The 24,427-nt window shown below is 42.8% G+C and overlaps 2 protein-coding genes across 3 annotated transcripts in view; both read left to right on the forward strand.

Moving 5' to 3' along the window:
- ft (cadherin-related tumor suppressor fat) overlaps positions 1-11,121 on the forward strand; it is a 168,152-nt gene extending 157,031 nt beyond the window's left edge. For both annotated transcript variants that reach the window (XM_065239177.1, XM_065239178.1), the window contains exons 9-10: positions 2,047-7,420; positions 7,494-11,121. In XM_065239177.1, the coding sequence (XP_065095249.1) occupies positions 2,047-7,420; positions 7,494-10,197 (8,078 nt within the window). In that variant the 3' untranslated portion in view covers positions 10,198-11,121. The remainder of the gene's footprint in view (positions 1-2,046; positions 7,421-7,493) is intronic.
- An 894-nt stretch (positions 11,122-12,015) lies between these two features.
- Positions 12,016-24,427, forward strand: part of LOC135717212 (uncharacterized) — a 36,511-nt gene continuing 24,099 nt past the window's right edge. The window contains exons 1-5 of the mRNA XM_065239185.1: positions 12,016-15,204; positions 22,413-22,760; positions 23,057-23,185; positions 23,257-23,597; positions 23,667-23,766. Coding sequence (XP_065095257.1) covers positions 12,016-15,204; positions 22,413-22,760; positions 23,057-23,185; positions 23,257-23,597; positions 23,667-23,766 — 4,107 coding nt within the window. The remainder of the gene's footprint in view (positions 15,205-22,412; positions 22,761-23,056; positions 23,186-23,256; positions 23,598-23,666; positions 23,767-24,427) is intronic.

Genomic DNA, 24,427 nt, shown 5'->3' on the forward strand with positions numbered 1-24,427 from the left:
TTTGTGTCGTTTGGGCCAGTAAGCAGGCACGGAGACTTCAAATCGAGGTTATGTTATGTCTTTCAGCTATGACCGTTTCAGTTGTCAATTACGACAACTTTAGCGATTGTTTTGAATATAGAATAATAACAATAATTATTATTACGGGGGTTACAGATCTGCTTTCCGTGATCGTACGGTCCTCGTCGTTGTCGTCGTCGACGTGGTAGGCCTCGCTCTTGCTCTAGTGGTCATGCGGCAATTTTTTTTTCGACGTCCCAGCAGTGATCCTCGAAGATAGTGCGAAGGCGCGCGCGAGAGCATAAAGCCTATGATCGTGCCTCAGCGTGGGAACCGTGCTTACGAGCACGAAATTCTTTATGCATTTTCAATTTTTTATGCCTTCGTCCGATCGCCGTCCTCGTCGTCGCCGCCTCTGGCTTTGATCGGGACGAAAGGAAAGTTTTGCTCCAAGGGATGTGAGTTTCTTCTTGGATTTTGTTGAATTATGGACTGGATTGAAGATACAATGATTTCTGAATCCTGCTACATTTTCATCTCAATTTAAAAACTAACCATGCAACAATGTAGAGCACCCTTTGCTGGTGCACCAACTACTTGACCTTCAGACCTACAACGTAATCGTGCATCACCGGCTTATTTTTAACCGCCCGTTCTCTCTCTACTACTTCGGTAGACCACATCCTCGAAAAGTCGACGCCAAACGAATCCTTACAACAGAATACAGTAGAACGCACGCAAAGCTTTCCTACCTGGCTACTGACCCCTAAGGGTACGAAATATAATACTCCTTTTTTATCAATTATTATTCGATGTGCCAAAGAGTCAGACAGGCAAGAAGCCAGCAGCATCCACCAGCACAATCAACAATCGTTCACTTTGTGCCTTTGTTGTCCTTCCGTTCGTTCGTTCGTCCGATCGTCTCGCCGAGCGCTCCAATATTCCGTGGGGTAGGCAACGCACCTAAAAAGGCGTCTCTTTCTGCCAGTTCCAGTGTCAGCCAGCCGGCCGGTCGCACTGAATATATACATACACTCTTGCATGCATGGAACGAACGCCTTTTTGTGACTCTTCCCGACCACGTTTTTTTTTTTGCGTGTATGTATACGTACTGGATAACTGGAAAGATTTTATGACCCCGGGCTATAAATACTTCATCTGCATAAAGTTTAAAATTTATAAAAATGATATCAGAGCGCTCTCTCGCCGCATCGGAAGGCTGAGCAGGAATGTGCGTTTACCTACGTGCAATCAAGTGCGCGTTCATGACGAGAAAATAAAAACAGCCGAAACACTTGTTGTACGTATGGAAGATCGCTCGAATGAGACACACCGGTTGGATGGGTGCAAGATTAAGATAATCTAAATCACCTCGCACACGTTAGACATTTGAACTCGATTGGAGTTCTCGCTCTGGGTTCTGGAAAGTGTTGATAAATTGTTCCAAATGAGAAGCGGAATTGTCTTTTCTCTCGGACCAGCAGCTGGCCAGAGGGAATCATTTTTCTCACGGAGCCAACAAACGATTGCGGACATTGTGTACGGCAACGAACAAAGACACACAGAACTATACGCGGGCTTAATCGCGCCGAGATTGGTATCAGTCAGCGAAACAAAAGCTTACCATATTGAATTGTCATTATCAATCACGCGTTCACCGTTGGGTCGCTCCAGGAAGTCTTTTCTTTTTGCTGTTCGTGCCTTACTCCCCGTATGGTGCTTTTCATACGTACATGAAGTTACTGCACTACACAGTTTTCACATCGTTTCTACTCCACAGTAGATATGAAAATCAAGTTTATGCTTGTACCTCAGTCCAGACTCTGACTTGGTTGATAGTCATATGTGGAACTAAGCAACACTAACAAGAGAGAGAAAAAAACTCGTCCCCTTTCCAGACGATTGTTAAATAAATCAGTGCGCATCTTTTCCCTTCGTTCCTGCTATGCTCGAACTAGTTATATTCAAATATCAAACTACCGAACGCGATTGATCAAAGGTCAAAAGGTCATCACACTAAACTAACGCGTTTCTATTCTTTTACAGGATCACCTCCCCTTACCGGAACTGGCACAGTGCGAGTAATCGTGCAAGATATGAACGATCACAGTCCGGAGTTTGAGCGCCAAAGCTATCAAGCTACCGTTTCGGAAAACCTTCCACCCGGCACCAAAGTTCTACGCCCAGTAGCAACCGACAAAGACACCGGAATGAACGCCAAGATTCGATACACACTATTGGGTGAACAATCGCAGCGCTTCACCGTGGATCAAGACAGCGGAGAGATCACTACAGCCAGTACCCTCGATCGCGAGGACATTCCGCAGTATCACTTCACCCTTATGGCTCAGGATAGCTCAACCACTGAACCGCGAGCCACAGTTGTCAACCTGACGATCATCGTTTCCGACATGAACGACAACAGCCCTGCCTTCGATTCCGCCAGCTTCCATGTAAATATTCCCGATCGTATCAAACGAAACCAGTTCGTGTTTGGTGCCAAAGCAATCGATCTGGATGAAGGGATGAACTCCCGTATTTCGTACTCGATCAGTGGAGCTGACGCGAACAAATTCCACATTAACGAAAATACCGGAGTCATCGAGGCTTCTGTTGAACTATCTCTACCAGGACAAAATGCCGATCGTGTCTTTAGCCTCATAATCGAAGCTCGCGATCAAGGTTACGATCAAAAATCAACCAAAGCCGAGCTTACGATCGCGTTGAAATCGGCCCACCTTTTCCCTGTTTTCTCGTATCTGTCAGAAACTCAATTCATGCTACCGGAAGATATCGCCGACGGTAAAGTAGTCACAAAAATATCCGCCACTTCTCCCAAGAAAGGTCCAGCAGGAAACATTCGTTATGCAATTGCTGGCGGAAACATCGGCGACGCACTGAGGATCGATCCCAACACGGGAGAGGTAGCCGTCAACAAAGGTGGACTTGACTACGAAACGAATCAACAGTACGAGGTATGGATCGAAGCGGCCGATTCTGATAGGCCCAGTTTGCGAAGTGTGATGCAGTTGATCATCAACGTGACAGACGCGAACGATAATGCTCCGGTGATGGAAAAGCAAGTCTACACAGCTGAAGTCATGGAGGAAGAATCTCCCGGTTCATTCGTTACGAAAATTCAAGCTACCGATGCGGATACCGAAGAAAACGGTCAACTAACCTACAGCTTGAAGGATGACTTCGATAGTTTTGAAATCAACAGCGATACGGGAGAAATATACACTACAACACGACTTGATCGGGAAGACATTCCACGCTACGCGTTGATCGTGGAAGCAGTTGATCAAGGCGTTCCTCAATTGACTGGAAGTGCTACAGTGCTGATAAGCGTACTGGATAAGAACGACAACCCACCAAAGTTCACCCGTCTATTTAGCGTTAACGTGACCGAGAACGCCGAAATAGGAATCTTTGTCATCAAGATCACCTCTTCCGATTCGGATATCGGTATCAACGCCAACGCAACCTACATTTTCACCGAAAACATTGGAAACAAGTTCATGATCGATTCAACGACTGGAAACGTCACCGTGGCTGGGCATCTGGATCGTGAACAGCAAGACGAATATATTCTGAAAGTTGCTGCCGTCGATGGAGCATGGAGAGCGGAAACACCTCTGACCATCACAATCCAAGATCAGAATGACAATGCTCCCGAGTTCGAACACAGCTACTACAGCTTCAACTTCCCAGAGCTCCAGAAACCGGTAACGTTCGTCGGACAAGTGATTGCCACTGATCGCGACAAGCATGGTCCTAATTCGGTGATATCATATTCCCTTCAACAACCATCGGACATGTTTTCGATCGATCCTGCAACCGGAGAGATATTCAGCAAACGAACTATCCACTACAAACACACTCAGATGGAATCATCGCCGGAGAATATGTTCAGTTTGACGGTCCTCGCTACAGACAACGGTAAACCTCCAATGTACTCGGAATGCTTGATCAACATTAACGTGGTTGACGCCAACAACAATCCTCCGGTATTTGCACACCGCGAGTACCTTTCGCCAGCACCAGAGGGAGCCGCAGTTGGACAAAAAATTGTACAACTAGTCGCTCGCGATGAACTTGATTTTGGAGTTAATGCTGAGATTGAGTACGTCGTCACTGGAGGCAATGGAACGAGCAACTTTGTTGTCAATAAGAACGACGGTTGGATTATCGTGAGCAGTATGCTGAATGACAATGCTGGAACGGTTTACACGCTGAATGTGCGAGCTGTAGACAAAGGTGTTCCTCCTCAACAAGATGAAATTGTAGTGACTATCATTGTCACGGGGATGAATAAGTATGCTCCCGTATTTCAGAGTCCCTCGTATCAGGTGATCGTTCCGGAAAGTGAACCAATCGGATCAACTATCCTGACGGTGAGTGCCCCAGATAATGACGATGGTCCCAACGGTATGGTTCGCTACTCCATTACGGGTGGAAACGAGCGAAAAGAATTCACCGTCGATAGTGTCTCAGGGGCCATCACAATCCTTCAACCACTAGACTATGATCTAATTCAAATCTACCAGTTGAACATCACGGCTGAGGATCTAGGTTTCAAGCCTAAGAAATCAATGGCCATGATCACCATTACTTTGACCGACATCAACGATAATGCTCCTACATTCAATCAAACCGAATACGATGCTTTCTTACCAGAAAATTCGCCACCGAAGACCTTGGTCTACAAGGCGATCGCTCATGATCGCGACTCACCGAAAAATGCCATCATCAATTACTCCATTATTGGTGGAACTGGACGTGATTTGTTTTCGATCGAAGCCAGTACTGGTATTATCAGATCAAAGGCTACATTCGATTACGAAGAACATAATCGTTACACACTGGACGTCATGGCCATGAATCCTGATTCTCCCATGAAGAACAAAACCAAAGTCATCGTGCATATTACGGGAGTGAACGAGTTCTATCCGAAGTTTATTCAGCCTGTGTTTCACTTCGATGTTTCCGAATCGGCGGAGATTGGATCAAGCGTAGGTGTAATTCAAGCAACGGACAAGGATGCCGGCGAGGACGGAAAAGTCTATTACCTGTTGGTAGGATCTAGTAACGATAAAGGGTTCAGTATTCATCCGGAAACGGGAATGATGATCGTATCGAGGAATCTAGATCGTGAAACGCAATCTCGAGTGGTACTGACGGTTTTGGCTAAGAACTTTGGGGGCATACGGGGAAACGACACCGATGAGGCCCAAGTGATCATATCCATCCAGGATGGGAATGATCCACCAGAATTTCTACTCGATTTTTACGAGGCTAATGTTTCGGAAGGTGCTCAAGTTGGAACGCGAATCATCACTGTGAAGGCCGTAGATAAGGATGTTCGACCGCAGAACAATCAATTCAGTTACTCGATTATTGGAGGCAACAATGAACACTCATTCAAAATAGATCCCCAAACGGGCCAAATTGAAACTTCGAGGATACTTGATCGGGAAACTATACCAACACACAAGTTAATTCTCGGAGCTATAGATACAGGATCACCTCCGCAAACTGGTACAACTACTGTTAAGATATCCGTCACCGATATCAACGACAATGGACCTACCTTTGACAGTAAAGACACGATTGGTTCTGTACTAGAAAATGAACCTCCACATACGGTGATAATGACGCTTACTGCAAGTGATCCAGATCTTCCACCAAATGGTGCACCATTCACCTACTACTTAGTCGGAGGACGTCACAAGTCATTAGTTACGCTCGAAAAGCATTCTGGAGTCCTCAAGACTTCTCGTAGTATCGATCGTGAGACAACTCCACAACTTGATATACTCGTAGAAGTGGAAGATAATGGAACACCCAAAATGAAAACACAACATACCATCACTGTAAATGTCATGGATCAGAACGACAGCCCATCGACGCCGAGAATTGTCCATGTACTTGTTTACGTTTTCAACAACCAAATCAATGGCGACATTGCCAATGTACATCCCAATGATCCGGATACCACTGGAGACTACCGTTGTAAAATCGTGAGCGATCTCAACAAAAATCCTGTAACTACATTCTCCATAAGCTCAGGCTGCAAACTGCGTCCAACCTCATCATCAATTCCGAGCAACGGACACAGTTTCCTGGTATCAGGAAACGATGGGAGGCATGCTGATGTCTTGTCCACGGTCAGTGTAGAGTTTCTCCGTTTCGATAACGTCACTGTGGAGAATTCCATCAGCATTCGAATCGAAAATATGACAAGCAGTCGATTCCTTGCCAACTACTACAGGAATTTCATTGACATTCTGAAGTCATCGGTAGATAATTCTGACGAACTGATCGTATACAGCTTCTTGGATGTCGAAAAAGCGATGGACATTTCTGTTGCAGTAGCAAATAGCAACAAGGGATTCCGATCGAAGAAATACATCATCGAACGGTTCAGTAAAAAGCAAGACGCGATCAACCTGTTACTTCAAAGCTCAAAGATCACAATCGATTTCATACCTTGCGATGCGAACACCTGTGATAACGGAGGAGTATGCTACGAAAAAATCAACGTCTACGAAGATGTTCAAATCACGGATAGTCAATCTCTGATCTTCACATCGCCCTTGGTGAAGCACGACTTCAGATGTAAGTGCTCCGATGGGTACACGGGTCAAAAGTGTGACAAACGGCAGGATCCTTGCGCACCGAATCCATGTCAAGCGGGTGGACAATGTCGACGTCAAGGTTACGATTTTCAGTGTTCCTGTCAACCGAATCGGGAAGGCAAGTTTTGCCAACTGGAACGTGGAGACATTTGCTCAAGTAGTCCTTGCAAGAACGGTGGTTCATGCCGAGAAAGCTCCGATGGTTCTTCGTTCTTTTGCCTCTGCCGACCGGGCTATCGAGGAAATCAGTGTGAAGCGGTAGCAGATTCATGTCGACCCAATCCGTGTCTCTATGGAGGACTATGTGTGAGCTTGAAACCTGGTTACAAATGTAGCTGTGTAGACGGACGGTATGGGAGACACTGTGAAAAGACGACGTTTGGGTTTAAGGAACTATCATACATGGCGTTTCCTGCTCTAGATTCGGCTACCAATGATATATCGGTGATCTTTGCGACAACCAAGCCGGATGCTCTGCTGATCTACAACTATGGTATTCAAAGCGGTGGGCGATCGGATTTCGTTGCAATGGAAATAGTCAATGGCCGAGCGGTGTTTTCATTTGGAGGCGCAAGGACAGCCATTACATCGCTGGTGGTAGGACAGGGAGCCACCAGTGGAAATACCATATCCAACGGGAAGTGGCACAAAATCACTGCTACAAGAAATGGACGGGTTATGTCATTGAGTGTTTCCAAATGCTCGGAGAATGGAGATTACTGCGAAGACTGTAGACCGGGCGATACAACTTGCTATGCAGACGATACTGGTCCTACTGGGTAAGTTTCATGTGGATTGTTGGATGTATTTAGAATCTTTCTGATTGACAATTTCTCTTCATTTTTTTTTCAGAACGCTAAACTTCAACAAACATTTCCTATTGGTAGGAGGCCTTGCATCCGCTGATCCAGTCCTAGAGCGTCCGGGTCAGGTTCACTCCGACGATCTTGTTGGTTGCGTGCATAGTGTGTCTATCAACGGCCGAGCACTAAACTTGAGCGCTCCCATGAAATCATTCGGTGTTGAGTCTACCTGTAAAAGAGGCAGCAACGGAGGACCTTGCAGCCTTGGACTTCCTGATGATCCAGCTCAACCGCTTTGCGGTCCATTCGGACAATGTATGGATCGGTGGCATACGGCCATGTGCCGCTGTGGAGGATCGATTCTTTCACCAGATTGTTCCAATTCTTTGGAGCATTACTCAATCGCTGATGGTGGATTCATTGAGTTTGAAATTTCTGAAAAGCACAAACGAATGCAACTGCTAGAGAACATCTACAGTGGGAAGAACATTTGGAGCTACGATGTCACGAGGAACAAGCGCTATTCGATAAAAACGGAGAACATTTCCAGCCTGACAATAGCTGAAGACCCACCGAAATATATGAGTATGCTTTTCAAAACTAACAAACCAAATGGTTTACTTATCTACGCAGCGACCAACAAACACTACACGTCGATCGAACTGAAGAATGGAAAGATTTTTTATAATTCTCACCAAGCTTCGTACGTTAACATTACGGCATATACACCGGAAAATCTAGCCGATGGAAACTGGCACAACATAACTCTCCATGCACACAATCGAATATTACAGGTGATAGTCGATGGTAAAAATGTGATTGAAGATCTGGACTCGGCCGGAGTTCACGATTTCCTCGATCCCTATCTAACTGTGCTGTCGATTGGAAATGTGCGGAGAGAACTGTTCGCTAACGAAGCGATGCCATCATACTTCCAGGGATGCTTGGCTAACTTTACCATCAACAGTGAGATCCAGCCATTTAATGGATCAGGCAGTATTTTCAAAAAGGTAATTCACCGTGGAAATGTCATTCCTGGTTGTCTGCTGGCCGGGTTGGGAGCTGCTCAGGTTACGGACCCCTTGAGTATCGGTGTCACGCTTGTGATAATATTCTTCATTGTGCTATTGGTAGCCATCCTGCTCTCGTTTTTGGTGTTCCGCCTACGGAAGCAACACAAAGAAAAAAGTGGAGGTCTTGGAGGTCCATCGGCAATGCATTCAAAGCAGAATGGTGGGTCAACTTTGCTGAGTACTTCCCAGCTGGTTTCGTCGGGAGTTCATAGTGATATCGGAAGAGGTCTTCACGTGAACGACTTATCGGTTGTCGGATATCACTCGGATAACAACGAAATGCTACGCGGAGTAGGAGGTCACCATCTGGTTGGACCGGAGTTGATCTCTAAAAAATACAAGGAACGAGATATAACCAACAATGAGCCTCAGAGACCGCAACGCCCGGATATCATTGAGCGTGAGGTAGTGAGTAAAAGTCCTCCGTTGCGAGAGGACCATCATCCACCATTGCCACCACCAAGCCAGTCCCATCATCCTCATGATCATACCACTCCAGTTGATCTTGGCTCCGAATATCCAGAGCACTACGATCTAGAGAACGCTAGCTCGATAGCCCCTTCCGATATCGATATAGTCTACCACTACAAAGGATACCGTGAAGCTGGTGGAGTGCGGAAGTATAAAGCTACCCCACCTCCGGTAGCAACCTACACCCATCATAAACATCAGACTTCAGCTCAACAGCAGCATCGCCATTCGCCACATCATGCGGGACCATACGCTCCAAGAGTTCCACCGCAGGCTAGTCAACCTCCGCCATCGAATACTCCTCGACCGCATCAGACTACACCACTCGCACGGCTTTCGCCAAGTTCAGAACTCAGTTCACAGCAGCCTCGGATCCTCACCTTGCACGACATCTCAGGAAAGCCTCTGCAGAGTGCTCTCCTAGCAACGACATCTAGTTCCGGTGGCGTTGGCAAGGACGCACTGCATAGCAATAGTGAACGCAGCCTCAACAGTCCAGTGATGAGTCAACTCTCTGGACAGAGCTCCAGCGCCAGCCGGAAAAATCCAGGTGTTCCACAGCAACCACAGAACGTTAATTCTGTGGTTCCAGGACCTATGGGACTAACGGCCGAAGAGATTGAACGACTTAACTCACGTCCCCGGACGTCAAGCTTAGTATCAACGCTAGACGCTGTTTCCAGCAGTAGCGAGGCACCACGAGTGCCAGCTCCACATCTTACACACATGCATCACTCGCCAGCAGTCGATGCTCATAGTTCCACCTCGACCGATGAGTCGGGTAACGATAGCTTTACCTGCTCAGAGATCGAATACGACAACAACAGCATCAACGGTGACAAATACACCAAGAACCGAGACGACACCAACCGGAGAGTGGTGAATGATAATAACAACAGCAACAAACCACCGCACCTACCGCCATCGTCATATGATGGATTCGATTCCTCCTTCCGAGGATCGCTCAGTACGCTTGTCGCATCCGACGATGACCTGTCCAGCCATATGGTGGGCATGTATCGGCAACCAAATGGTGCATCCCCATCGGCTACAGGTTGGGACTACCTGCTCAATTGGGGACCCAACTTCGAGAGCCTGATGGGAGTGTTCAAGGACATTGCCGAACTGCCTGACACGGTCAACGGAAGGGTACCCAGCTCTCTGCGGATACCGGCGGGGGTACAGAAACCTTCGGAAGAATACGTGTAGAAATGTAAAATTCCAAACTAGCTCGAAGAAGACAGATTTAAATAACGTGTAAATACTAGCGACAACTGAATTTTAATTAGTATGATTATTTGAGTTTACAGAAAACGAAAAGAGGAGATGTAGAATGTGAAGTGAAACAAACACTTTCCACACCCATTGTGTGCAAATTTTTGCTTTACCTTGTATCAAGGTACGACCTCGAGTTCTATGTACACATAAGCAGTAGGAAGAAACCACGGGAGAAGACGTGTGAAAGAGAAATAAAGCTGTACTTATAGCGCCATCTGCTGAAAACACTTGTACGTATAGGCAAATTGAAAGTCCTCCAAATGTGCATTTATTACCATGACACCAGGCGTGCGTTTATGCGTCCCCTTCCGGGCGTCCATTCACGTTCCCTGGAATCAGTGAACCGGGCCCGATGGGGACATTTTTTTAAACTAGAAAACTGAATCAGTGCTATGTTCTATGATAGGGTGTTGTATACACGATAAGAGATTTGCAAAGTTTTAAACTGTAAATAGGCAATTTTAGCTAAAGGAAAAACGAAGGAGAATCAATGTAAACTATCTTGCCATATGCTTTCTCGAACAAAAATGAAACTCTTTCAACAATTTTGTCCCTAGGAGTAGGTAATCTTTTTAAAGCAATAACATATTCGTAAATAAACGACTTCCAAATGAGACTGTTTTAATTTTGTAAAATAGAACTGTAGGATGTTAGCCATGTAAGTTTCAAACGGTAGGATATTCCCATTTTAACAAATTAAATAATTCAAAATTTACATGTACAAATAACGATTTTCCATTTTGGCAGCGAGACAATATGTAAATAGTCTAGTAACAAAACAACTCAAAATGATTCTAGTGAAATGAATTTCTGTAAAATTTCAAACAAAACAGGAAATAAATGTTAACTATGAAATGGTTGAAGTACTTTAATCATATCGAAAATTCCATACCAACACTCAATTAAATTATATAACGCTAAAATTCATCGATGAATTCGAAGACCATGACCCTCACCAGCGCATGCCGATTCAATCAATTACAAATAAAATACCTATCATCGAACACACTAACCAATGACGATGCGTCATTAATTTACGAAGCGCATTAATTTACGAAGCGCATTAAGGTCCTCCCTCATAAAGCCTTCTTTTAGGATCTTTCTATCACAAGCGCATAATGTCCCATTTCTAAAGAAACCAAAGACCAACATACATTATCTCCACCGGATCTTTCGTCCGGAACTCATGCTTTGTTTGAACTCCTAGCGCGGCACTTCGACTCGGCTAATTCATTCATTGTTGTGAATCCACCAGTGGTTTCCCTGTGATGCATACAATCCACTTGATGGGATAATAGTGTTATAATAGTAAGCTACAAATCGTCTGCCTCATCGTCATCACCAGGTCTCTCCTTTCTGTTTCGAATGTAGGTTAAATTGAAGAAAATATTGTCCATATACCTTCTGACGCCGTCGTCGTCGCCGGTTGTTACTGGTTACTAGCGGGATCACAACAAACTTGACGCATGCCCAGAGACCGAACCTAGCACTAACCATCGCTCCGTTCCGATGCTTCTGGTTGCTGCCACTATCCCATCCGTCAGACCCAATGTGTTGATTAGTGAGTTTCGAAATTTTCTCCACCAAGTATTCATCTCATGCCTCTCGCGGAGTTCAGTGTGTTTAGTAGTAAGGTTGCGCCGTGTCTTATGCCCTTGTGTATCGAACGAGCTTCTAGTGAAAAGAATGAGTGTATAGTGCGTAGCTGCCAAAGTTACCGACCAAGTGTGGAAAATTAATTTAAAAAAAATGTTCTTCAGAAGAGTTTTTGACAAAAATAATGGAAATTCGTCGACGAGTGGTGAAGGAAGTTCTTCGAATTCATCTAACAACGCTAGTTCATCGCCAGCCCGTTATCGAAGAGTTCTAAATGTAGAAGATAATCATCGAGTGTTGTCGGTACTACAGCTGACACCACTGTGGGAGTATATTATCCGGAACAATGAGCTTCCGGTTGGGTTGAACATGAACGAGCTCTTCCGGGAGTTCCTGGAGCGGTTGCATGATCCTGAGTATCAAGTTCGACAGCATTCCCTACGAGTTCTGATAGATGTACTGATTGTTCTTCGTGATGAATCCGATGTATACTTCGGTCCCTTGTTGCCACCAATCATCGACAATCTGGGTCATCCCTCGCCCGCTGTCCGCAAGGGAGCCTTGGATGTTCTCAAAGTGTACATAGCTCAGACCAAGATGCCTGAAACTGTGATGCTCGAAATTATGAACTACGGTATGGATCGGAACCCGAAGGATCCTCTCAGTACCCGGTACATCGTAGGGGTGATGCTGGCGTTACCTTCATTGATTCAACCAGCGATCTTGACTGCGAAGCGAACCTTTATCCTGCGAGCTGTCATCAATGCTTTGGGAGGAAAGATGGTTCAGATTACCTACCAGGAAATAGCATTGAAGATTCTTCTGAAGATCAAAAACACCATTGGTTCCAGGGAATTTTACGAAAGTATTTCCGTTTCTTACCGGAGGGATTTCGACCTACTGTGCAACGTGTACGGACTTCCGAATCCTCCGAAAAGTCCACGGCGGGAAAATGTTATCAATCTAACACCGCCAGGATCGGAACTACCCGTCAGGAAATCTTGGAAACCTCACATGCCTCAAGTTCCTACTACAGAAATTCATCAACCGATGCAACCCCTCTCTCCAAAAGCACAACGATGGAAGACGGGAAGTTATAATGATATTACACGAGCGGAAGCCTATGAAAACGAGTACAAGTCTCGATTTAATAACAATCCATATGCGATCAGTAGACTTCCTAATCATGGTAGTTCAGTAGTACGACGAGTTAGCATGGATAACATCGATAAAATCGACAGTTCCAAAGTGATAATGGAAACGGATATCAAAATAAACAAAGAATCCGTTACTATGCGTATAGTGGAAGCGGAAAACTCTCAATCAGTTAGTGAAGAAAGTGATGAAGAAAGTTCTAAGCGGTACGGTATAATGCGAGTGTTGACGGATAGCGAAATGGACGAGAGTGCAGGCCATAAGGCCGAAGATTTGTCTGGTGTGATGAACGAACAATCCTCGGATGAGTATGTGAGAAGAACTCCGAGGCGAGTGCGATTCGGTGGTGAAGTTGTGAAAATGAGGACACCTGACAGTGATACTTTTGAACATAGTGATCAAGATGGACTAACGGCTTCCCAGTCTTCTAGTTCTAGTGCACATGCTAATGTAAATATTCACAGCTCTTCAGTTACGCCTAGCTCTTCCGATAGATTTTCACCTACCATGCAACGATCTTCGCTTAAATCTTCTGCTTCCTCAACGGATCATACTAGCACTTCGCTGAGAAAACAATATTCACACTCGGCGGACACCGAACGATCCTCACCGCCAATTAGTAGCGAATACATCAGCAATATACGCAACAACAGACCGATGTCTGCTAAACCTAGTAGCTATGGTAGCTCCGAAGATACTCCACAGCGTAGACAAACGGCATTTGCCAGACGGAGAAGCGTCACCTTCGATGAAGATGACCTGCAAACATCTACGCTTACAGTAACTACCTTCGAACAGTCAGAATCTCCATCTCCTGAACCACCAGAACCTCCGGAGCCACCCCGAGAGCGACCCAAATCATCCCGACCAAAATCCGGACGCCCAGCAACAACACCAAACGAGGATGATCCTCAATCTGAAGAGCGAGCCAAATCATCCCGACCAAAATCTGGACGCCCACCGCCAGCTCCAGCCACAGAAGATAAACCCGAAACACCCACGAACGACATTGAGCCTCACCCAAAATCGAAACCTCAACCTGACACTCCAGACAATCACAGTCAACCCGAACCTCCGGAAAATAATCAAATCCTTGCGGAGAAAATCGAGGAAGTTAAACAGGCAATACAAGGTATCGAAGAAAAGATCAACAATGCTGTCTTCAAAGCTGTGGAAGCGATGGCCGAATTACCAACAAGTCCGTCAAAGCTGCAAAAGTCTGAATCTGCCGATTCGGCTACCATAACTACGCCAAAGCTACAGAAACCTAACCTGTCCCTCGAAGTTCTACTCAAAACCAGTACCGATACTACGGAAAATTTGGAGAAAGACGCCACAGGGGAAGACAAAGAAAAGAAAGATTATACTAAAGAGCTCAACATTGACATTCCAGTGGAGCAAAAGCCAAACAATGAGGCTCCATTGACGGCCGAAAAGCCTAACGCAACATCTAAAATACCCAAGATGATCAAAACAGGTATTCCTAAGCTGAATACAATGCCATCACCCAGACGAACAAAACTTTCTCCAAAGCCAGAAGACGCAGACAAGAACCACCCGACAAGTGCTACCTTATCACCTAACAAACATTTGACGGTCAACGATCGAGGGAGATCGAGACGCCGCAGTCGATCGGCGACGGGTATGGTTATAACGAGAAGTACGTACAGAAGCCCCGCAGCCCTCAGTCCAGCTCCACACAGTGGCGTCGAAATGATACATAACCTCTTGAGAAGCCCTTCCACTTCACCTAATCGAACCCGACGGAAGAGCTCAGTGGGTGATCTTCGGAAAGATTCTCTAACGATGAGTGATAGGAACAACAACAGCCTGGAGATGAATAACCTGAACGGAACCAGTGATAAATGTTTCAACGTCAATGAGGACGATATCTACGATGTATTTGGGAAAACAATCGCTACACAAACATCGATTGATGAGTTACATTTGGCTGCACCGCGGGTCATGTCAAGATCCGGAACGGACAACGAGATTCCCAGTATCGTCAACGTAAATCCCACTGACGAGAGTACGGATGCTGAAAACAATCAACTTTCTTCTGCAGTCTCGACAAGGAAATTTTTAAATCGAACCAATTCTCCTAAAGCTATGGAAGTCGGGCTCATCAACTCCTGGGAGGACCTAGGCATCGTGGATCGAGTTGCACTGCATCAGCTCAAAAGTGGAGTAAGTAATAATTATGGCATCGATTTTTCTTCGCTCTACTGCCCTAAGTAATTTAATTTGGCTCCTTTGTAGACCTCTAGCCAAGTCCCTTTCTCTTGTCGTCTGTTTGGAGAGAAAAAAAAAAGTGTGGCAAAAATCTAGTTCAGCTTAGTAAATAATAATAGCCGAACGTGCAACAAACGCGACGACCCCGTTTTCTTGCTTTTTTTTCTCATAGTTTCTATTGCGTCCTACTCAAGAAATCTCGACGCTCACTCCGCCAACAGAACTCACTCATATCAAAAACCGTCATCATCGTCGTCATCGGCGTCCTGTTTTTATATACCGACGAACGACCCGACCGGTCAGCAGTACGGCACACGATGGACGAGCCCAAATCAACAGAATCTCACAACGGCACGCAAACCCAAAGGTGCCACCAACCAGCCCCGTCTTCTGTCCCGTCCTGACTGTGTCGATGTGTGAGGCTAGAAATGGAAAGCTAGTCATGAAAATCAAGTGCAACACGCGAATAATAAGCACATAAGACCATTTCCACCTTACTTCGCGGAGCTACTTTCACAATAAGGAACCGAAAAGAAGGTGTAGGTTATATGCTAAACCGAGTCACCTTCGCAGGGTTCCTTCACTTTACAACACTCGGCAGTCGGCACATACGTACCTACCTATCACTGTGAAATGGAATGGGGTTTCCCCCTTGACTGACAGTTACTTATTCACAAATGATGTGATGGAGGCGCATCATAATTCACCACTTTCACCTATATGCCACTCGAAAGTTCTCTCGGTATTTCCGTCTGAAAGTAAATGGATAACTAAAATTCAACAACATTCATTCTCATTATCGCCTATATACAATCTGGTATTCTCCAAACGAATAACGTGAGGGGTTGAATGTCCTATTTTATTGTTCTCACCTCGACGAGACGAGCTATGTGTGGCGCTTGTTCAGGTGAGGTGCTAGAAGTATTCTAGTTGTCAAAATTGTGGGTATACCTGCATAATGGAGGTATCGAATTTTGTCCTTAGTATACATTTTACACCCATCAGGATGCGGTATCGTGGAACTTAAAATGTATGTTAATTTGCATTTATTTACAATGGGAAATGCTAATGGAAGCTTTACATCCACTGGAAGGAAGGTGTGAAAGTTTTTAACATAGCGTGAAGAGTACCACAACAAGCGCAGCTATCAATGATGTAGAGTTCAGATGCCTCCCGAAAGCATGCCTATCGTTTATTATAGCTTTGAATACGATATTTTCGAGATTTAAATGATTTATCGCTTAAGACATTTAATTCTCTTTTTACTAAGAATTTTGTTTACCCTTCATTTATGGGCAGTACGCAAATTTGTGCACGAAAAAAAGTAGACACCCTTTTTTGGAATCATAGTAACTTAAATAGCATTACAAAATTTTCAACACTGTTTAGATAAAAAAAAATCGTTCAAAAAATTAACTATCAATCCTAGCATCATCTTATTTGATGACTTATTTGAAAAAATAAAGTAGGTCCCCACTTTGTAATGTACAAATTTCCGTAGATCTGGCATCGCTTCCGTAGATCTGGCATCGAAGATGCACAGAAGACACACAATGAACCTGAAAAGACGAGGAGGATCTCATCCTATCCTTCCAGTTGCCTCCAATTCCACCCAATCAAAAAATGTTGGGCAATTATCAAACCAAAAACTGGCGAGGATGCGCAAAATTTTTCTGAATTTGGTACAAACTGACCGCTGAGATATGCTGAGGTTAACCAGTAGGGTGTGCAAAAGATGATGATGGAAATTTCAAGAAAAATTCATGCAATAATAAAGCTGCAATTTAATTGATTCATGTGTCTTACTGGATTTAGGAATTTAAATTCTCGGTTATTTCCCAGTTGTTTAACATAGTTTTCCCGATTTAATGGAAACAGATAAAAATGGTGGAATACTTAAATAAACATTACAATCTTTTAATTTTGTCGAACCTCTTTATGAATAGCTTTTAGAGTATATATGTTGGTGCAGTGGTGTTGAGTACTTGGCACTGATGAAGTCTGCAAGTAGTAGACAAAATACGCGTATCTGTCAAAAGATAAGCAATCATACCAGAATTAATAGGAAATAACTCAACACACTCAAAAAGCTCTTAATAACTTTACAAGTTTTATCGAAGTTTTAAAGATCAAGCCTAAATCATGATCTACGATAGTATGATAAAACCAAAATTCTTATTTGAGACATAGATTATTATTTCGGATAACTCTAGTTGTAAGCAGCGATAGTTGGCAAAAATAACTATTTTTTTAGCTAAAAACTTGTTCCAAAACCTTACCATGTCAAATAAACAAGGGGTGCCAGCTTTTTTCGTGTACATCAATCAGAATACATGGCATCGTTGGTTGTGAGATCAAAATTAGACCTGTACGCAGCCACGCCACGCCCCCGACGTTTTTGAGTCGACACGCCGCCGTTAAAATTATTGATACGCGCGATAGAGTTCTCCATAAATTCATCTAGATATGTTTTAATACATCAGAATGATCAGGTATGATACTTGAAGATATCCAACTATCCGAAAATTTTAATCTCTTTTCTCAGATATTTCCTCATATCCAGGCTGCTCAGAAATTATTACAAAGACCTTTTTATTCAGGTATTATTTTTTATACGACACCATTCTATTAAAGTAAGGTATTCTGGAGATATCTTGCCATCCATCAATCCAAATTACATCACTGATATTTTCTCACATGATATCAGCTAACTCAGAAATTATTCCAAAGACTTTCAAGTGATCGAGGATATTGATGAGGATCGCTCACGAAACGAAAATCAATTATTTTATCCATGTGTTTCACTTATACATTTTTGCTAAAACATCAGCCTTATACATTCCATAAGACAAACCACATAAGTCATATAAGAATGCATAAAAGGTATGTGTGCCCGCTTATACATTTCATTTGACACATGATCTTCATTAACTTTTTGCAAGGCGTCTGCTTATTTGTTGACTTATACATTTTATAAATTATCAACAATAGAAATTTGCCAAAAGGTATAAGGAGATTTCTATCCGTGCTGGATATTTTTCAATGTATTATTCTGAAGATCGTCAACTGTCCAACATTTCAAGTAACACCTCTTGGATATTGTCTTGTGATTTCAGATAGCTCAGAACATATTTTGAATATTCTGCCTATCATTCTGAAGATCTCAAATTGTTTAATAAAATAAATCATGTCACTAAGATATTCTCGCAAGAAAGTAGGTTGACCTGGAATTATTCCAAAGACCTTCAGATTGTATCTGGATAATTTAGCGATTCATATGGTTTATAAGATATTTTTCTGAAAATCTGTACCAGTTCAATGAATCGTATATATTCTCTTATCATAGCAGGTTGATCAGAAATTATTCCAGAGATCATCAGATAGTCAAAGACCTGCATCATGTCCTCTGTATATTTTGTCAAGACTTGAGATCGATCAGGTTTTATTCTGGAGGCCTCACACTGTCCAGTAATTCAAATCTCAGATATTTTTTCAGAAAGCAGGTTGAACAGTTGGTCAAATACCTGTATAATGTTCTCTGGATATTGTGGCAAATCTTCTGGTTGATTAATGATTATCTTGTCATGTCTCTTAGATATTCTTGCAAGACAGCAGGATGATCAAGAATCATTCCAAAAAGGTCAATGATCGTCATAAAGTGCTCTGGATAATTATTCAAGACTATTAGTTTATTAGGTATTATTTTGTACATCTCCAACTTAAATCATGTTTCTAAGATATTTCTTTCAGAAAACAGGTTCATCCGTAACTATTCCTAAAACCTTAAATTGATCAAATAACTGCATAAAGTCTTCTGGATATTATGTCAAGGCATCAGGTTGATCAGGAATTATTTCAAAGAACTTTAGTTAATCATTGATCTCCTAAAAGCTTTTTCAAGACTTATCGTTGATCTGGTATTATTCTGGAGATCTTCAATTGTTCAATAAATTAATGCATATTTCTTAGATATATATAGAAGGATGATTAGAAAATATTCCAAAATCTTCAGTGGATCAAAGTTCTCCATATTGTTTTTTGGAACAATAAAAAAAAATATTCTGAATATCTATAATTGTTTAATAGATCAAATAATATCTACTGCAAAATAGCAGGATAGTTAGAAATTATTCCAAAAACCTTCAATTTTTCAAAGACCAGCGTAAAGTGCTTTGGATATTTTGTCAGCATTGCAGGTTCATCACAGCAATCTTTTCGCAGACTTTCAGTTGATCAATGATCAGCATAAAGTCCTTTGGATATTTGTGAAGACTTTTGATTGATCATATTTCATTCTGAAGATCTTGAATTATTAAACATATCAAATCACGTCTCTTAGATAGTATGGCAAGATAGCAGGTTTCCAAAACCTTCAATTGGTCAAAAAGGCTTACAAAAACTTCATTGGATATTTTGTCACGACATCAGGTTGATAAGGAATTATTCTGAAGATCTCCAAAAGTCCAGTTTTAAAAATCATTTGCCTAAGATATTTCTTCTAGAAAGCATGTTGATCAGGATTTTTTTTTACAGACCTACTTTTGATCAAACACTTTTATAATGCCCTCTAGATACTATGGCAGGCAAGACTTCATGTTGATCAGACAATATTCTGACTGTTTACAGGACATCTTTCTAAAGCTCAGCGCTGACAAAATAACAACGGCCAAAACAACTATAAGAATCGATCGTAGGTTATGGCAGTGTTCAGTAAAGCTACTCGTGCTTATGTAAGACAATCATGCTTAAATATGCGTGAATTATGAATTATGGTCAAAACGTGAGAAAATTTGTTTTTTAGCTTTCTGCTCTAAAACACCCCAAAAAAGTAAAATTCTGGCCTTAACATGTTCACACTTTTGTCAGAAGACTACAATGATAAATATCAAATAGTATACGAGATATAGCCGTGCATAACCAAAGCGCGAGCAAAAATATTGATGATGGCATAAATTCAAATTTAGAACTAAATTCTCAAAACCCAAATAGGGTTTCACTAGTTTGGGTGGGTACTTGCAGAAACTGACGTCCGAATTTTGTTTACATTTTATGTGTTGCACTGTGGTATTCACAGATAATCTAAATCGTGTTCTTATGGCAAACATAAATGTTGCTTAATCTCGGCAAGTATTTCACTGAGATGCAGCAAAATAAAATGCTGAGCTGCTCGGTGGTGCCCATCTCGGAAAAAAAGTCTAAGTGTATAGAGACATCACAAATATAGTCGCCACAACACTTGGAACGTAACTTTGTCCTGACTGGTAACAGGTAGACATGGCACAACTGTCTATAAGCTATTTTAATAGAGGGATCGATTAGCTTTACGTTTTCCTAAGGTCCCAAAAAAGGTACACGCAAACCAATAATTTATTACATTCAATGTTAGTTGCATTTCCTATCATCCTCCGCAACGAATACCGCAGAGAGTAATGTAAGTTGGCCATGTAGATGATGCAATGATTTTTTTTTTATCTTTTTTCTTTTTATTTATTACATTGTAGAACGACGCACACACTTGCTTCGATTCTCTCCAATTCTCGTTCAGCATAAAAAGAGTGTGAAATCAAATTATCGTACTATGAGCGTTTCTTATTCTCTTTTAGCCTATCCATGTTCCGAAGCATGGAAAAAGCAGTGGAGAAAGCATAGGTCTTATAATCGCAAAGTTCGTGGTTCGAGTCCACTCGGCACCTTTTTTTTTTATTTTCGTCACAATTTATTTCTCTCACTTATACACTCCACATTTTTCGGTTTCCAATTATCTTGCATTGGACGATCTTCAACAACATCATGCGATGATGAATCCCTCATAAGTGTAAGCAAATCTTACATCCCCGGTTGGATGTACATGTACCTTTAGTTCGTAAGTTCGTAGAACATAAGAATTTACACTTGACACGTAATTAAACTAAACAACTATACTTCCGCAATACTTAACTGCCAGGAATGTTAAAAATGTGATACGCATACGATAAAAAAAACAAATTATAGCACAGTAGATTTTGCGAACATAAAACTAACCACATCTAGATTGACCCAAAGAACTTCACCTCCTTTCTTGCAGAACCGAATAGTAAACAACACTCGAAGGAACCAGACTACTGGATGCGAAAACAAATCTAGAACACAACCGAAAATCCAAAAAAAAATAACCAGAATTGCGTGCGTGACGGCAGCCATTATTACACTTCTTTACGGCACCGTTCTCGACACTCCTCCCTCACACTCTCTTAGCACATTCGTTCCTTGCGACGATATATTGACTTTATTCGTATGTACACCACTTGCCTACATCCATCTCATTTTCCTAAATTGTCGAGCAGAAGAAAAACTGTAACACTTGCATGTTTCCGTCTTCTACATCCTTTGCTGCTTGTACTCCACTATCCGACGCCCATATCTTGAGACCACTAATTAAAGCTGATCTACTTAGCACCCCCAAAATGAAAGCTCCCAACGAACAAGCAAAGGAAAACGGTGTCAAAGCGCTAAATCGGTTTCGTTCGAACGGACGGACTCCCTAGAAGACATTGCCCTCCGATGCGGACTGACTTGGATCGAATCTCGACCGGCCGGGGCCAAGGAGAATGCAAGCTTTGACTTCGTTTGGGTTTTCCCAATCGACAGTCTTTAATTTGCCTTTCGACGCGCCGCACGTGCCATAGACGACGGGAAACTTTTCCGACAAAACATACATATAGGACCGAGAACTTTTCACTCTCAGTCTTCGGTAGGGTGTTTGCCTTCGCGGTTCGTCGCACCGGAAATTTGCGGATTCTCCTTGAACCATACAAGGCGCGCCTGGAAAACTTTAAACTATCATCATGTCTGTACGGAAACTTGTTCGGTGGAGTTACCGTAGTTTAGAGAAGCTGATTTTCCACCTGTGATAGTGCAGTTGAGTGAGTTTCGTCGATTAATCTAATCTCTGTCCGGAGGAGTTAGAGAAACACGTACAAGATGAGAAATGTGAGCAAAATTAATAGCTTCCTGCCGCGTGTGGAGAATCGAGACAGCTTTTTTACAGTGCCTGAAACGTGTTAATTTATGTCCTGCTCATTTGTTATTCATGTCCTTTCGCCTGGATACATATGCACCCGCGGACGTTGTCGCCCATTACGTAACATAACCGTAACCGTACACATTGTTCACCTTCGTTGCAGGATTGGCGAATACGGTCCCAAGGATTTTGTGCCATCGAGGAATCGCTCAAATCTTCCGACAATCTGGCCAAGGTTCAGCCGTACCTGGAGTCGCTACTGCGAACACTGCTCTCGTCCGAACGCAACCCGGACATCATCGAGGATAAAGTGCGGATGCTAGTAAATCTGATATCACGCCTACCGTTGGAGAACCTCGAAGATCGGGTCGGACAAATCATGACCGGCTTGTGCCGGCAGGGCGGCCCGGGAAGCAACAACGTCGCCAAAGCCCTGATGCAACGGTTGCCAACGGCTGCCATCGTGCAGCGGCTGCTATCCGATGAATTCTTACATGCCAAAAGCTCAAAGGTACGTTGGCATGGCTTTGTGGAGTACCAATAAATATCTCAAAATTAAATTATAAGGGCGCTCAATTGTTACAACATTGATTGAATCACATAATTCTAGGGCTAAAGTAGTGCTGTCTTTAAGGTGATAGTTCATTTCCATCAAACTTCTTATGCTGATGCTTAAAGATTAGTTTAGTTTTCCTTATTGTCGAGACTTTCAAGCTGATGGTTAAAAGAGCTTCCTCAAAGACACCATAAATGTAGTCTTCGAGATACTTCGTGGAATCTAATCTAACTGTTTTTATTATTTTCTAGTTCCGTGAGAATTCATTGCAAATGGTCCTATTTGCTCTAATGACATTCCCCAGCACGTACTTTGACATCAAGACGCTGATTTCGAGAGCCACCGAGGCAGCGGTGGACCGAAAGAAGCGAGTGCGACATGTAAGTCTATTCTCTTTTGAATTGGAAGGCAAACAACACTGGATTCTTACATCAATCAATTTGTTCAACAGGGAGCGCTCGATGTGCTAGCAGTATTAGGACAAATCAGCTCGCCTAAACTAGTCTTAGACGTGGTGTGTTCTTCCGTCGCTCAGCGTCCCGATGGAAATCATCTGATAGCAGCGGTTAAGGCACGGCTGGCCCGCAAGCAGCTACCATTCATTGGTCCAGATGGCAGTGTGGAGTACGCGTTGAAGGTTCCTTCGTGTCGATCCACTTCTGTCATCATGTTCGGTGCCGATGTGGATTGGATAGAAGCCGGCAGTGGTTCAGCGTCTCCGACTTCGACACGTTCGAAAAACTACCCGAGCTTCCAGGTCGACAGCAGCGGTTCGTTCGAGGAGTATAAAAAGTAACAAGTCTACGTTTGCAGATATTAAAGTCAAGTAATTAATCAAAATGTAACAACAATTTCTTGCAGGAAACCGAGCTTCCAGGTATTTGAAGACGTAAAGCAGCCGATTGACAGTAGCAAAGTAAACAGCTCTGGTTGGACTTCCAAAATTCCAGTAAGTCACACGGTAAGCCACGACCACGAGCGATACCGATACATTTATAGCTGATATAATATTTCACATCTCCTACCGGTTACGATGCTTCTGAATCGTTGGTACTAATAAATTAATAATTCATGAGACGATGTTTTGGCTGTAGTATACCGAAGTATGATGGTTACTACTTTGTCAAAATGGATTGCTGAATTGGACACATTCCATTGTAAATAGGTTCCCGAAATTGTATGTATATATATACAGGTCCTGAGTGCAATTCGGACCAAAATAACATACAACATAATAATGTCAGTTGGAGGGCTAGATTCGAATGGGGGTAATAGTTCTTGTTTCAAATCGATTCAAACGTTTTGATTACAAAATTAATGGGTTTTGGCTTAATAATTGCAGGGCATTCCTCAGTCGTGCTATAGAAATTCATCCACAACATTGGATGATACAATAACACTAGACGCTAGACGGATATATACCGCCGAAGAAAATTGAAATCGGAAGTTGCCAATCGAACTGGTCAATTCCAGTTTGATGGAAGCGCAAAAGATTTATATAATGGACATATGTATGTGTTGTGGATTAGGATAAACAAAAAGCTTATAAACTCGTTATTATTCAACAAATGCAAATACAATTATGTGCATCGAAAAACACTGATTCGTTTTTACAACAGCGC

The sequence above is a fragment of the Ochlerotatus camptorhynchus genome, unplaced genomic scaffold (genome assembly GCF_037179485.1).
Source record: "Ochlerotatus camptorhynchus isolate MF236.1 unplaced genomic scaffold, CSIRO-AGI_Acam_v1.1 ptg000052l, whole genome shotgun sequence".
Classification (NCBI taxonomy): Eukaryota; Metazoa; Arthropoda; class Insecta; order Diptera; family Culicidae; genus Ochlerotatus; species Ochlerotatus camptorhynchus.